Source organism: Pelodiscus sinensis, chromosome 20 (assembly GCF_049634645.1).
Source record: "Pelodiscus sinensis isolate JC-2024 chromosome 20, ASM4963464v1, whole genome shotgun sequence".
Classification (NCBI taxonomy): domain Eukaryota; kingdom Metazoa; phylum Chordata; order Testudines; family Trionychidae; genus Pelodiscus; species Pelodiscus sinensis.
Genome location: NC_134730.1, coordinates 4861537 through 4876709, shown reverse-complemented (window position 1 = coordinate 4876709; position 15173 = coordinate 4861537). Strand labels below are relative to the sequence as shown.

The following is a 15173-nucleotide window of genomic DNA, read 5'->3' as shown; positions in this document are numbered from 1 at the left end:
CCAACGCTTGCTGCAGAGGGCTCACGGCAGGCAGGCAGATTTAATAGGAGCAGCAGGAATGGTGGTGGTGATGCTATGGTGGAGGCTCGAGTGTGCTAATCAGAATTGACTCCTCATTGGATGCTCCTGTTTCAGTCAGCAGGCTGAGGCAGGAAATCCCCACTGTGCAGGTGTGACCCACACACCTGCTGGGTGTGGCACTGAGACCACTTACAGGGAGAATAATGGGGCTACGCTTCAGCTGTAGCTGTGAGCCAGCTGCTTTTTAGCTCCTGCCGTAGAGGCTCATGCACTAAGCTCCAGAGGTTCCAGGTTTGATTCTACTTGTTGGCATTACACTTGGCTGAGTCAGGCCTGCTAGGGCCTGAGGAAAGCTTCCCTGGGACCAGGTGGGCAGAGAGGAACAAGGAATGAGTTGAGTTTTGTCTCTGCCCTCCTTGGAGGGGGGAGTGCGCATGCGTGCACAACCCCTTGCTCAGGGCTGAGTCCAAAGGTGCAATTTTGCCCTATATGACATTGCTTGAATAAAAGATCTGTTCTGCATTTTCTAAAGAAATGATGTTTGTGCATCTAGCTGGCCTTGGATCCTTAATGGAGTGTGTACCGTGGCTATGAACAGCAGAATGAGGTTAGCTTGCCAATTTTAAAAAATAAATGGTACTTGTGTCTGCCAAGTGAAGTTTAATTTTGTAAATGATGTTTAAAAACAGACTCATCTGGCCCTAAATCCCTTAATCAGGACTTGTTGATGTTAACCTGCTTTTTCAGAACTTAGAACGGTAATGCTCTCTCAGAAGTACTTGTTAAAAGTGAAATTCTGATTCAGGAGCTCACATGGATTTTGTGTTTCTTGAAGACATAGTGACCTCTGAACTCCAACAGTAAGGGCTAGATTTAGGGTTAGATTTAGATTGTGCTCCCCTCCTCCTCTCTCTTCCTTCTCTCTAAGTGAAGTGGAATTCACTCAGCTTCTGGGTACAGTCCATGACTCCGCATGTTAAAGTCTGAATTTCATTAAATGTATTTGCAGGTTAAATTACTCTTGGAAAATTAAATGCCCTGATCCCAGTCCCTGCCTAAGGCTTGCAGATTTGTGTGGGTTGAGCTGAACATTCAAAGTGAGTTAAGCCAGGGAACTAGAGCAGATTGGTTTTTAACCTTGTTTTGGTGTACTTTTATTGTTCTAGAAGATACGTGCTTTCATTCTGTTAATGCAAGGCTTAATACGATCTTACGTTGCTTTTTTGACACTATTGCCTTTGTGTAGACACAGTTCTGGAACCGTAACACCCAGTCTTCAGCAAAAGGATCATTTGTAGACACTTTGTGTATGTTTTAGTGTCATGCTTGGCAAGATTCAGGCCCTAACCATTGGTTCATTGGCCAATTGTATATGCCAACTATTAGATTATCATGGGCCAGCTGTCGAAGGGAGGCCTAGTGTTTAGTATCCTCACTCATGATCTTTGTAATGGGCTGCCATTTATACCTCCCTCTGTTCAGCCTTGCTCTGCTTAATGACACTAATTAGTGTCCCAGCAAAGACTGTGAGCTGAATTTATCCCACATGTGATTCTTTCAATGGCAGTACAATTGTATATGTAGGAGTTTCTTGGAGTCTGTCAAGTGCACGACTCGCTTCTTTGGCCAGCAGAAGGGGGAAAGTCATTCTCAGACCTGAATTCTGCTGTTGTTGATCTCAGCACGTCTTCCGCAGCTCCGTTACACGGCTTGAAATGTTCATGCTAGAACAACAAATACTTCAGATTTCCTATACTGATAAGAGGCTTGTAATACTATCAAGCAAGGGAGCGAGGAGAAGGCTCCACTCCTTTGTATCACGTGGTCTGGAGTAATTCATTTCTACCACAGCTGAGGGGAAGCTCTCTGAATTCGACACCCAGGTTTTCTCCATGTGATTAGTGTGGCTGGAGGTATTGTCCAAAGTGCAGGTGGCTTGGATGTAGTTCTGTGGACATGAGGTCACAGCTAGCCTGTTTACATCAGATTTAAGGTGACTGTCCTGTCACAATTCAGGTCGAGGTGCATTGACACTGTTTCAGGCCATGTTTTGGAAAGGGGTCAGGAGGGTCTTAGAATCCAGAGCTCTGATGGGAGGAGGAGAATTGACAGCTTAACTAGAGAAGCCTTTTAGACTCCTGTGATAGGTCCTGCAGGTTCCCCCTCTGTGTGTATTGCTGCTTCATCAACCCTCAAGCTACAGGGCAGGTTAGGGCTTCCAGACTGGTTGACCCAGGCACTGCCATAGTCTGGTGAATGAAACGCTTGCCCAGAAACCTGTGCAAAATAGCGACTTTGTGGACTGATGGTCATTTCCCGGAGAGATGTTGAACTCTTCCAAAAGGAAGGCCTTGGGAAAATGGGCCTGTTCTGATTCCAGCCAGCAGGAGCAGGATTGGGCCATGGAATAGGAATATTTTGTTTTCCAAATACTCCACCATCAGCAGAATCGTTGGGACACAAGTCAGTTGATTCTCATTTTGCTCAGTCTTGAATACAAATGTCTCGGTAAAAAAAAAGCACACGAATTGAGGGCAGAACTGTGCCTTTTGCCGTCAGGTGTAGATTACTGGAATTACTGGCAATTAATATTTTGAAGCCATTTGTTCCCTGTGAATTTGGGGCTGATTTTCCCCGGAGACAGACGTCCTCTAGTGGGGCCTCAGGGTACACACATTCCATATTGCTGCTGTGCAGATTGTGCAGGACAGACAAACACCTAGAAGTGCTTCTCCCAGAGGGAAGGGTATGAGGTCAGTCCAGTCTCCAGGGCTTGCTCTGGCTGCTGAGACTGCCCACCAGGGGTTCGGGTGTGACTGTGATTTTCCTGGGTTGAGCTAGACTAGTCGTCATTAGGAACCGTGTTGTGGTAGCGCCTAAGAACCAACAAGGAAGGGAGGAGGATGGTTGCTTCACAAACACTGAGTACCCAACAGTCCCTGCCCTGAAAAGTTTGATTTAAATTGACCAGACAGGCACAGGATGGGCTATTAACACACAAGCAGAGGGATCAATGTGATGGCAGCAAATATCAGATTAGTGTGGGGGTAAGGGAGGGGAGGGGCTCTTAAGTCTACACTGGCACTTTGCAGCTCTCTAACTTTCTGGCTCAGGGGTGTGAAAGACACCCCTCTGCCCTCTTCCCCTCCTCCCCAGCACAGCAAGTTACAGCTCTGTAAAGCCCAGTATGGACCAGGCTACAGTGCTGAGGGCCGTGCTGTTCGCTGCTTCCCTCTGTAGAGGCGGTTTACACAGAGCGCAGCTCATGCCGTGGTCACACTTTGTAGGCAAAGTCTATGCACATTTAGTTGGGCGGGATAAGTGCTTCAGCCAGGCTTGGATTCCCACAGTGGGTTTTACAGTCAAACCCAGCGTTCATCCGATTTATAAATAATCCTTTGAAGGGCAGTAATATGAAAGAATGGCATCGTCTATGGGTCATGGGAAGTAGAAACAACCCACCGTTGCTCCACCCCTCCTCCGCAGGCAGGCACTCCTGCTTGATGAAGCCAAGGGATGGGCGTTGTAAAGTGGTTTTTGCAAACAGTTAGAAGTAAGCCAGGGGTCTCCAGCCTTTTTAAGCACAAGATCACTTTTTGAATTAAGTGCAATCTAAGATCTACCTCACACCTAAATACCCTGCCCCCACCTCCTGTGTGCCCCTTCTCTCAGGCCACACCCCTTGCTCCCTCACTTTCACCAGACAGAGGCAGAGGGTTGGGGGGCAGGCTCTGGTCTTGGATTAAGGGATGTGGAGTGCGAGAGGGGCTCTGAGCTGAGCTTGGGGCAGGCAGTTGGGGTACAGGAGAGGTTCTAGTTGCAGGCTCTGGGAGGGTGTTTGAATGCAGGGGTGCTCGGGGCTAGGGCAGGGATTTGGGGTATAGGAGGGGGTTCATGACTGGGGTAAGGTATCAGGATGTGGGCTCTAGCTGGGCCCTGCTTACCTCAGGGTTCACCCCTGCCCTGGCCCTGCACCACTCCCAAAAGCAGCTAGCAAACTCCATCTCAAGTCCTGTTGTGCCCCCTCTGCTCTGTGGAGATGGGATACAAAGTGGGAGGGGGGCACGTTGGCATCAGCACCCTCCTCTCCTTCACCGGCACAGCAAGCAGGAGGCTCCTGAGAGGACAGCTCCAGGGCAAAGGGCAGGAGAAACACAATCATGTGGGGCAGGGCAGCTGAAGTGCCAGCACTTGATCGCTTCCCAGCCAGCCAGTCAGGGTCACCTGTCAGAGGCTCTGCGTTCTACTGGTAGATCCCGATCTATCGGGCAGTGACCACTGCAGTCAGCCTTTCCCCTTCTGCCTTCCTGCTCTCTGCCAGCAGGGTTGCTGTACATGTCAGCGAGCAGTGTGCTGACTGAAACAGAGCAGAGGATTTGCATGAGGTGGGCTCAGTAAACCAGGCATTTGGGGCTTGTCTCATGAGGATTCTGCTTATTCATTGTGGTTTGGAAATTCCTGACACTGGGCTGGTCGTCGTCTGCTTTGCCCCTTGCGCTGTTATTTGCACCTAGGTTGAATGGCTGTGAAAGATGCATTCTGATCTGGTGGCATCTGTTACCTATTTTTCCAGGTGTAGGCAGTGAGTTAAGGTGGAAGGCATGGGAGAGTTGAGATCACTGAAGATAGCTACTGGCAAAACTTACAGTAGGTTATTGTGGGGAACATGGCTTGTATGTGTTCTGACAGGCCAGTTTGATGCTGAAGGTTCTGGAGGGAAGCCAGTTATTAGGGATTTCAACTCAGAATATTATCTTACCCACACTACCACCACCTCCCTCAGTTTTAGGTACCAGCAGCAGCTCCGATATATTGCCATACGTGTTTTGGAACTTGCTGCACATCAGGGGAAATGAGGGAGCCTCAGCTTGAGAGTTGGCAGATCCCAAAGAGCTGACACTGGGGACTCGTCTAAATTGTCCCCCAGCACCTGCCCGCGACTCTTTGGCTCCCTAGACAGTGAGAACACCCGGACTTTATTGCAAGATGCTGTATTAAAACCACACTAGAATCTAGTCTCTGTGCTGAATGAGCCCCTTTCCAAACCCCATTCATCTTTACTTCCTTTCCAGCATGGGATATTGGGAAGCCCTTGAACTTAGCAACACCAGGCAGGGATCACCTGCACTTGCAGTTTGTTGGCAGCCACTATGTGCCCCTATTCCCTCTACCCAGCACCACCACCTCCTCTTCCCCCAAGGGACGGACGGAGAGAGACCGGTTCAACCAGTCTGCTGACCAACAAGTGCAGTCTATTGTTAGAATCACCATGTCCTCCTCAGTAACATAAGGTTCAGAGGGCAAATCACTCAAAGCAGCTGGGACATGACTGCTAGCTTGTGAGGAAAGGAATGATGTAATTACATCCCCCTCTGCAGTGAATTGAATAGAGAGGCCTTCAGTGGCACTGGCTGGTGGGGGGGGGGGGGGACGCGCTACCTCAGGTTACTTCAGGTCAGGATACTGTCAAAATCCATGAGAGGAATTCCCAGTAGATTTGGCAGCCAGCATGCACAATGCAGGCATTATGCCACTAGTGCTATAGTTGAGTTACAGGCATCTGGGCTGTGGAGGGAACTAATAAAATGTGCTTTTCCCCCCCCTGCTGCATGAATTAGGGTTTGTTGAATTAATGAGTATTAAAAAAAATCAAACTAGTTAAAGTTTGGGGTTTCATTGTCTCTAGTTCCGATCGCTCAGTGCTGAAACAGAGTGAACCCTGCAAGCCACAGAACTTAGCAAGCAGGGCAGGGGATGCATTTTGTGGTTATCCTCCATCCTAGCACCCTGCTGTGAATTCAATGCTCTTTCAGGCTTCTCCATAAAATAACTTCAGTCAGATCCTAATTCTCCTGGGACAAAATACACATTTTACTTTTTGGGTGTAAATATAAATATGCTTTCAGCTTTGTACAACGAGGGCAGGATGTGCATGGAATTCTGGCTTCGGATAGAGAAAACATGGCCTGTATCAGATGTGACGTACTGGAATATGTGTTAAATTAGTGCTGAGCTTACACACTGTGCGTGTTATACCCTAATAAGAACATTTGAACGGCCAGTGGTTCAGACCAAAGGTCCATCTCGCCCAGTATCTTGTCTGCCAGCAGTGGCCAATGCCAGGTGCTCCCAGAGGGAGTGAACAGAACAGAGAATCATCAAGTGATCCCCCTCCTGTCACCCATTCCCATCCTCTGACAAACAGAGGCTAGGGACACCATTCCTACCCATCCTGGCTAATAGCCATTGATGGACCAACCTCCATGAATTTATCTAGCTCTTTTTTGAACCCTGTTAAAGTCCTGGCCTTCACAATTTCCTCTGGCAAGGGGTTCCACAGGTTGACTCTGTTGCATGAAGAAGTTCTTCCTTCGTTTTAAACCTACTGCCTATTAATTTCATTTGGGGACCCCTAGATCTTCTGTTATGGAAAGAAGTAAATAATTCTTTTTTATTCACTTGTTCCCACACCAATCATGAGTTTATAGCTCTCTATCACATCCCTCCTTAATCGTCTTTTATCCAAGCTGAAAAGACTCAGTCTTATTAATCGCTCCTTATATGGCAGCTGTTCCATAATCCTAATCATTTCTGGTTCCCTTTTCTGAACTTTTTCCACGGGCAAGATATCTTTTTTGAGATGAGGCGATCACATCTCCATGCAGTATTCAAGATTCATGGATTTATATAGATAAATTATTATATTCTCTATCTCTTTCTTAAAGATTCTTAACATTTTGTTTGCTTTTTTTGGCTGCTGCTGCTCCACATGGAGTGGATGTTTTCAGAGAACTAGCCAAAAGCCCCTATCCGAGATCTCTCTCTTGAGTGGTAACAGCTACATTAGTCCCCATCATATTATACATATAATTAGGATTGTTTTCCAATTAAGGATGTTAAATATCGAGTAATTTACTAGTTGAGCCCAGGGTCAGCTCCTTGCAGCACTGCTTTGAAATGCCGAAGTGGTATTTCAAAGGGGCAGTGCTGCACAGCTGAACCCGGGATCAGCTGTGCGGTGCTGCCCCTTTGAAGTACCTCCCCCGCCCCCCCTTGCTGCCTCTATCTATGTTCATCAATATGTCTGACAATTCTGTCCTTTGTTATAGTTCCAACCAGTTTTCCTGGCACTGAAGTTAAACTTACTGGACTGTAATTGCCAGGATCACCTCTAGAGCCACTTTAAAAAAAATGTTGTCACATTAGCTGTCCTCCAGCCATGTGAAACAGATGATTTAAAGGATAGATTACAAACCACGGTTAGCAGTTCCTCAATTTCAAGTTTAAGTTCTTTCAGAATTCTTGGGTGAATACCATCTGGTCCTGATGACTTATTACTGTTTTAAAAGTCTCAGAGGGAGAGTCGCATTAGTCTGTAACTGAAAAAACTTAAAAAACAACAAATGGTCCTGTAGCACCTTAGAGACTAACAAAACATGTAGATGGTATCATGAGCTTTCGTGGGCACAACCTACTTCTGCAGATTAATGGAGCAAGGGGTCCAGAGTTACAAATAAAGAGCAGAAAAAGAGGGGAAGGGGGGGGGGATCTTGTCAATTAGAGTGTCCATGCTAAATGAGGCTAATAGAGTGGGCTGTAAATGCCTGATACTTAACTCTTGATGTCATTAGGGTGTTGAATGTAACTTATCCAATTCATGCCTCTGCCTGTGCCCTCCATGGGTAGAGGCTGCTCTGGCCGGACAGGCAGGCCAGGTCTGGGACCTACCCTCACTGCAGCTTTGCAGTCGAAATGTAGTAAGAGCCAGGTTGCCTGCCTGCCCAGCTCCTACTACATTTAAACTGCAGAGCTACAGCAGAGGTAGCTCCTGGACCTTGCGCAAGCTGGGACTGAACGCCTTCCCTTATTAACTAATTGTGTCGTCGATAACAATTCTATTGACTACACGATTAGCGAATTACCTGCTTCTTAACATCCTTAATTGGACTGCTGTGGTGTTTTTCCTGCACTATTTCCAAGCGGTCCAGTTATATTCACCTGTTGGACCAGATCATGCTCTCCGCTTAAGACTAAGTCAAGAATAGCCTCTCCATTTGTGGGGTCCAGCACCAGCTGCTCCAGGAAGCAGTCAGTTAAGGTGTCGAGGAACTTGATCTTTGCATACTGTCCTGAGGTGGCGGGTACCCAGTCAGTGTGAGGATAGTTGCAATCCCCCGTTATTATTGAGTGTTTTACTTTTATTGCCTCCTCTCTAATCTCCCTGAGCATTTCATGGTCACTATCCTCATTCTGGTCAGGCGGTTGGTAATGTATCCCTACTGCTATGTTCACAGTATTGGAGCTTGGCAGAACTGTCCATAGCAATTTTATGCAACAGTTTGATCTGTTGAAGGTTTTTACTTCATTTGCTGTAACGTGCATGTTTTTTAAACATCCTTGGACACTGATTCCTCCCTGGGATTTCTTGCCCTTCATGAAACTGAGAAATTGAGCTTTTCGTTTTAATGTCTTAGACTCTCTTCTGCTTTTCATGGTCACTTGGCCTCAGCAAGTCTCGTTGTCTATTGCCCACCTCACACCTGCTCCTTGCCAAGTGTACCTACTGTCTTTGGTCCGAACGTACGTGGCCGAAGGGTGGATGGCTGCTGTGAAAGGAAGTGCTTTGTGCTACACTGTGTGTTGCCACTGGGGTCGTGCTTCAGCACCACCAAACTGCTAGGAGTCAGCCTGGTACCGGTTGTGAATGTTGGCTTAGTACGAGATGTCCTACTACCCCATGTTGACCATGAATCAGAGGCAGATTAGGGGTTTGTGGGGCCCCTGGACCAGAGCAAGTGAGAGGAGTCCTCCCACTTCCCCATCCCTTCCGCCTGCAGCTTCCCCTGTGCTGCTAATGGTGCTGGACGTGAGACCTTTGCCGCTCCCTGGCAGGTGCACTGGGTGGTGCAGGGAGCCAGGGTTGCCCATTTTTCAAGGGGCTCTGTTGGCCCAGTGGCTAACCTGCCACAGCCTAGAATTTGAAAGAAAAAAATTAACATGGTGTGTGTTCTCCTCCTCTCTTCGGCAACCATGTTCCGGAGCAGCTGCTGTCACAGGGACCTGGTTCCATATTTCAAATATACACACACATATGTCAATATTTGTACTACTCCCATTAGACTGTCAAAATGAAAAGAGTCATTATTTAAAGAATTATTTGCTTTTTAGATTTAATGCTGCTGGCTCTTTTGCACTTGTTTTTAGAACTAAAATGGACTCCTTGTGAAGATATTTTGTTTGGGTTTTGAAGAGCTACGGACAAATACATGGATTTAAACACAAAGCTGCTTTTACTGACACTTTAAGAAAACCATCACAACTTTTCCACTATTAAGTTTTGTAAAACCTAATAAAATAAAATATTTTTGGTCTGGACTCCATAACTTTGTCACAAACAGAGTACACTATGGCCCCAATTCTGTGTAGGACTTAGGTACATGCTTAAGCCCCATTAAAATCAAAGGAATTGAAGTACTTGAGTAAGTGCTTTGCTGAGTTGGCCTAAGCTAGCGCAACTAACAATCAGAAGGTTGAAAGTTTGATATCCAGATCAATCATTGTCACTTTAGTCTAGAAATTGGGCTAAAAATCTCCCCATTCAAACTTCCATGGGAGACTTCAACTATCTCATAGACTCATAGACTTTAAGGTCAGAAGGGACCATTATGATCATCTAGTCTGACCCCCTGCACAGTGCAGGCCACAGAATCTAACCCACCCCTCTTAGAATAATCCTCTCACCTATATCTCAGATATTGAAGCCTTCAAATACTTTGAAGGCCCCAACATGCAGAGAGTCCTCCAGCTGTGATCTGTGCCCAATGCTACAGAGGAAGGCAAAAAACCTCCAGGGCCTCTGCCAATCTACCCTGGAGGAAAATTCCTTCCCGACCCCAAATATGGCGATCAGCTAAACCCTGAGCATGTGGGCAAGACTCACCAGCCAGACACCCAGAAAGTTTCCTATAGCAACTCCTATCATCCCTCCATTGACCTATTTCCAACTGATAATGAACTATCTCTTGATTCTGGTGGGATTGGGTACAGTGCTTCCAAATTTAACCTAAAAGTGGAATAGTACAAACTAGCACAAGAATGCTGGGCAAAGGAAAGTGTGGGGGTTGTTCACTTCAGCCCCCAGAAGTTCAGTTAGGTTCATATCTTTGGGTAAAGGTTCAGGTCAGGGCTATTTTATCAAAACCATTTTGCCTATTCTTAGTCTGTAGCTCTCAAGAATTTCGCAGCCTGTTTTGAGTTATTCTCTCAAATCTCTCCTGCCCAGAAATGTGCATTTTGGGTTCCAGGTAATCCTGTTAAGCAGTATATTACATGATGTATTAATCATCTGACTGGTAGTAGTGATTATTCTCTTTGGATCACTGCTCTGAGGGGACCTTGGAAAACACAAGACAGATCTGCAATGTGTTATGTTGAAGAATGGTTAATTCTGAAATACAAAGGATAAAAGTTACATATTTGAGGAATTAGCTAAGCCAGTGAGCCTTGTTGATCTTTGTCTAAATGCACCTCTTCGTGCCAGGGATGAATTAGGTTGAAAGATGGCAAATCTTATTATTAAGTATTTCAGATTATGATTTTTGGGTGACTATCATTTGCCTTTATCTTGGATTGTCTGACCATCTAAACTTTGCTTTAACCCTTAGCCTGATCCCCATTGTGTGATTGTAACAGCTTTAATCATTCAGAGAGAATAACACAGTTGATATTTTTTTCAGTTTTCTTATTGATATTCAAGTGCAACCTGATGATAACATCAAACACCAAGAGTACGCTCTGATCCCCCAAGCACTCCGGGAACAGATTTAATTAGCATTGCTAGATAGCGTAGACCCTGGTAAGCAAATTCCTTCACTCAATAGGGTATTATAGAAATATCTGTACTGGGACTACAATACCTTCTCTTCAGAAGTAGCTGACTGAGTACAAAGAGGAGCCACATTCCTGCATTGATTAGATTAGTGTCGACACTGAGATATTTCTAGCAGTACAGGAAATGGTCTTTGTACTACTTGAGTTTTAGCAGATATGGGCATGAGTTTCCATTCTGTCTTGATGTACTCAAACATATGCTCCTGCTCCACCCCACCCCACCATACTGAATCTTTGATCTGTTGTTAGACAAAATGGTTTGAGAATTAGTTCGAGTACACTTTTATATAAATCATAGAAAATAAACTGCCCTAATGGTTTACGCCCAATGTGATCTTCAAAGCATTAACAGGGGCTTTAAATTGCAGCTGCACGTATATATGTAGTGAATAAACCCTCTTTAAGCATGTAGGCATGCTATTTCTATATATGGTATAATCACTGTATAGTGAACTTCGTAAAATTTCAAATGGGTTATGCAGTAATTTAAAAAGTGACCTGCAAGGGTGCTGAGCAGTGAACACAGACGACTCCTACTGACTTGAGTGGGTTGCTGAGCATTTTCAGCCTCTTGGTGACTAGCCCCCGAGTGCTTAGTCATTTGAATGCGACCCACTTGTTTACTAAATGTAGACAATTCCGCAGTTTCTCTTCCACCCTCTCATTATCTCTGTCCCCTTTCTCTAGATCCCTGCCGTCCCTGCAGCGATACTGAAGTCCTCTTGGCTGTCTGCACTAGTGATTTCGGTGAGTTTTATTGTTTGTTCTTCTCTTCTGCTGCTCCCCCATCCTCTCCCTTTACTATAGTGTCTACTGGATTTGGCTCCAGAAACCTCTGCAAACCAATAATCAAAATTAAACACCAAATTGCAATAAACAGGGAACTTTCACCAGTTTCTGTAAACAAATTGTGAGGGAGGGACACACAAAGAACCAAGAGAGGAAATTTTTATGGGAGGAGACATGAAGGGCCTTAATTAAAGCCATTGTATTTGGCTAGCTCTTTCTATGCTAAAAGACAAAAGGGACCTAGCAACAACAATAGAGGTAGAAGTTCAAAGGTTTCTTAGGGGCATGCAATAGGATTTTTCCCTTGATGTCCTAAAATGGGCCACTAACAAAAGACCAAAGGTGTTTTCGTGTCAGATTTTTGAAGGGGGAAGTTAATGTTCAGCGAGTAGCTGTAATTGCAGCAACAAGAAAATGTATTGATAGAAACATGAATATTCTGCACATGCTTTGGACTGTGGTGTAACTCTCTTTTCTCATGATTATTCCATTAATATTTTACTGTTTCCTTTTTCATGCTTGAATTTAAAGTAATAAGCAGCAGTTGGGCCTGCATAGTCCTGGAGATGGGCTGCATAGACTATAAATATCTCTCGTAGTAACTTGAACTTACTGGCTCACACTCAAGAGGCGATGTAACAGGATGTATCACTCCTGCTTATATCGACGTTGAACTTGAATCTAAGCCTCCCAGAGCAATTGTCAGGGATGGTACTTGGTCCTGCCATGAGGGCAGGGACTGAACTTGATGACCTCTCAAGGCCCCTTCCAGTTCTAGTAATATGAGAAAGGTATATCTTCATATAAATGTAACCCTCCCTTTCTTTTGTTTGGGTCCTAGTTGTCAGAGGTTCCATCCAAGATGTAAGAAATGAGGCAGAGCAGCAAGAATCTATCATAGACATCAGTGCAAGCAAGCTCTACAGGCAGAAGAGCAAAGTCTTTCAGCCCTCAGAGGAAAATGGGAGCTGGCAGGGATACATAAAGACCCTGCTGGAATGTGGGGTGAGACCAGGAAATGGAGACTTCCTCTTCACGGGACGCATGCAATTTGGGGAAGCCAGATTAGGCTGTGCCCCTCGTTTTAAAGACTTCCAAAGGATCTACCGAGAGGCAAAGGACAATGGGCTAAACCCATGTGAAATTGGCCCAGACTGACTCCTCGTATTTGGCTGAAGATTACTCTTAGCGCTTGGCCAGGACTAATTCCTGGCCCTGGTGAACGCTCCGAACAAAACGGTAATTAAAGAAAGCATGGAGAAATCTGGTGTGCAGAGTGAGAGCCACGCGGAATGTGTCCATGGAGGCAACAGAGGTACGAGCTCAGAAGGCTGCCAAGCAACCGAGGCTGGATTTTTAATCTATCTTGTCCCTATGAACTAAGTTATTATATTTTTTTTAGCAAATTCCTTAGGAAAAGAAGCAAACAGAACACTCCAGTGTCTTAAAAAACCCACTGAAAACCAACCTGCCTTTATATCTTTTAATACTAATGTTTTAAAATGTCTTAAACTGATGTAGCATTTGGTATGGTGTATTCTGTATAAATGGTTGAGAATGTGATAGAGCACGATAAAATCATCTTAACTGATGCTTTGTAAAAAGCTTGGTGTACAATTCGAAGATGTTTCTTATGACAGAAATTTATGGAGCCAAATTCATCATCATTTTTTTTTATTTGAAAGAATGTACAATCACCGCCTGCAATTGTTCGTTCAGGCTGGCGAATAGTTTCCATTCCAGAGAAATAAAAGTCCCTTTATTTGACCCCCATTGTACGACTTTTATTCTCCTTCTCTATAATTGTAGCTTCTGCAGTTCCAGATGTGCCTGGGAATCAAGCGTCCATATGCTATAGATTACTGCTTGCGTATTTTGTGGCTGCTGAAACCCAAGTGCCTAAGTGGGGTGGGGAACTGCTGTGGTTTTCAAAGGGGGAGTGGGATCTATTTTTGGAGACTTCTTAAAGAAACACATCCCAGGCAAGAGGTTTTGAATAACTCTCGCTTTCAGCCTTGGTTGGTCACTTTGGAAATCAGTCCAAAACAAGTATTTCCTCCAACTGGGGCACATTTTAGCTACAGGCAAACTGGGCAGCTGCCCAGGCAGCGGATTCTGCCTAGATCAGAGGTAGGGAACATTTTTGGGGGTCAGGAGCCATTGACCCACTGAAAAATCAGTCGGGACCATACACAAGTGAAAAGAGGGGGGGGAACCTTACTGACCTGGCCCCCAAGTGAGGACGAGGGGGGGAAAAAAGGACCCTTCACTCCCCTCAAGCTCCAGCTCCACAGGATGAGGGAAGAGAGGTTGAAGCTCAGGACTTATTCCCAGAGCCAGATTAACTTTTCTGGAGGCCTAGGACTAGTACATTTTGTGAGGCTCCCCCCCATGGGTTTAGGGTGGAACCAAAACTGAGGGGTTCAGTGTATGGGAGGGGGCTGCCAGGGAGCAGGCTGGGGGTAGGAGTGCGGGGTCTGGGCAAGAGGTAAGGTGCAGAAGCAGGCTGGAGGTGGCTATGCAGGGTCTGGGTGGGAGTTGGGGTACAGGAGTGGGATGGGGATGGTGGTGCAGGGTCTGGGTGGTAGGTTGGGTGCAGGATCTGGGCAGGAGGTTGGGTGCAGGAAGATGGGTGCAGGAGCGGGCTGGCGGTGCAGGGTCTGGGTAGAGACAGTGGTAGGAGTGTGGAATTGGGAGGGAGGGTGCAGGAGAGAGCAGGGGCTCGGGGTGCCTACCTAGCGCAGCTTTGAGGGGGAGTACATGTGGCTCCGCTGCCCTGCGCGCCCAGGCACCCTGCCACGACTCCCATTGGCTGCGGCTCCCATTGGCCGCGTTTCTCAGCCAATGGGAGCAACGGGGGTGGGTGCTGCAGGGCACACTTCCCTGCAGCACAAAGATGCTTCTTGTCCCCTCTAGGCCGAGCCCACAGAGAGGGAGCAGCAGAGAGCCTTCTGGGTCACTCCAGCTTGCCTGGATGCTCAGGGATCTGCCCCTGCCTTCAGGGAGGAGCTGGCACTCCAGCCACAGCGCCTCCCTTCCAGGAGCACGTTTCAGGGAGTCCTCCAAAGCCAGCCAGAAAGCAAGGCCAGTGTGAGACTCACTGGGGCCCAGGGCAGAAAGCTGAAGCGCAGGTGGGCTGATGCCAAAGCCTGTGCAATGTAGCTGTGTGGGGGGGGGGGGTTAGGGCTCTGGGCATTTGCCCTGCTCGCTACCCACTAAGGCTACAGAAAAACAGTCGAATAGAAAAACAGTGGGTGTGGCCCTGGTGGGCCACAGAGTGTTCATAGCATGATGAGGGGGGGGGGGGGGGGGGCTCAGAAAGAAAGGTTGAGAGCCCTGTTCTCACTGCTGCCCTACACCGGTGCTGTAATTCCTTGGCTTGTGCTGTTCAGGGTAGGGGGCGGAGCAGGGCGAGGGTGGGGAAGAGTGAGGAGGGGCCTGCAGCCGGGTGGTTGCCCCAGGCCCTGTACTTG

The 15173-nt window shown here is 46.7% G+C and overlaps 1 protein-coding gene across 1 annotated transcript in view; it reads left to right on the top strand.

The window, feature by feature from the left end:
- The window catches only part of METRNL (meteorin like, glial cell differentiation regulator), a 37166-nt gene extending 23699 nt beyond the window's left edge, over positions 1 to 13467 (top strand). The window contains exons 3-4 of the mRNA XM_006118705.4: positions 11599 to 11658; positions 12542 to 13467. Coding sequence (XP_006118767.2) covers positions 11599 to 11658; positions 12542 to 12858 — 377 coding nt within the window. The 3' untranslated portion in view covers positions 12859 to 13467. The remainder of the gene's footprint in view (positions 1 to 11598; positions 11659 to 12541) is intronic.
- Positions 13468 to 15173: the final 1706 nt, after the last annotated feature.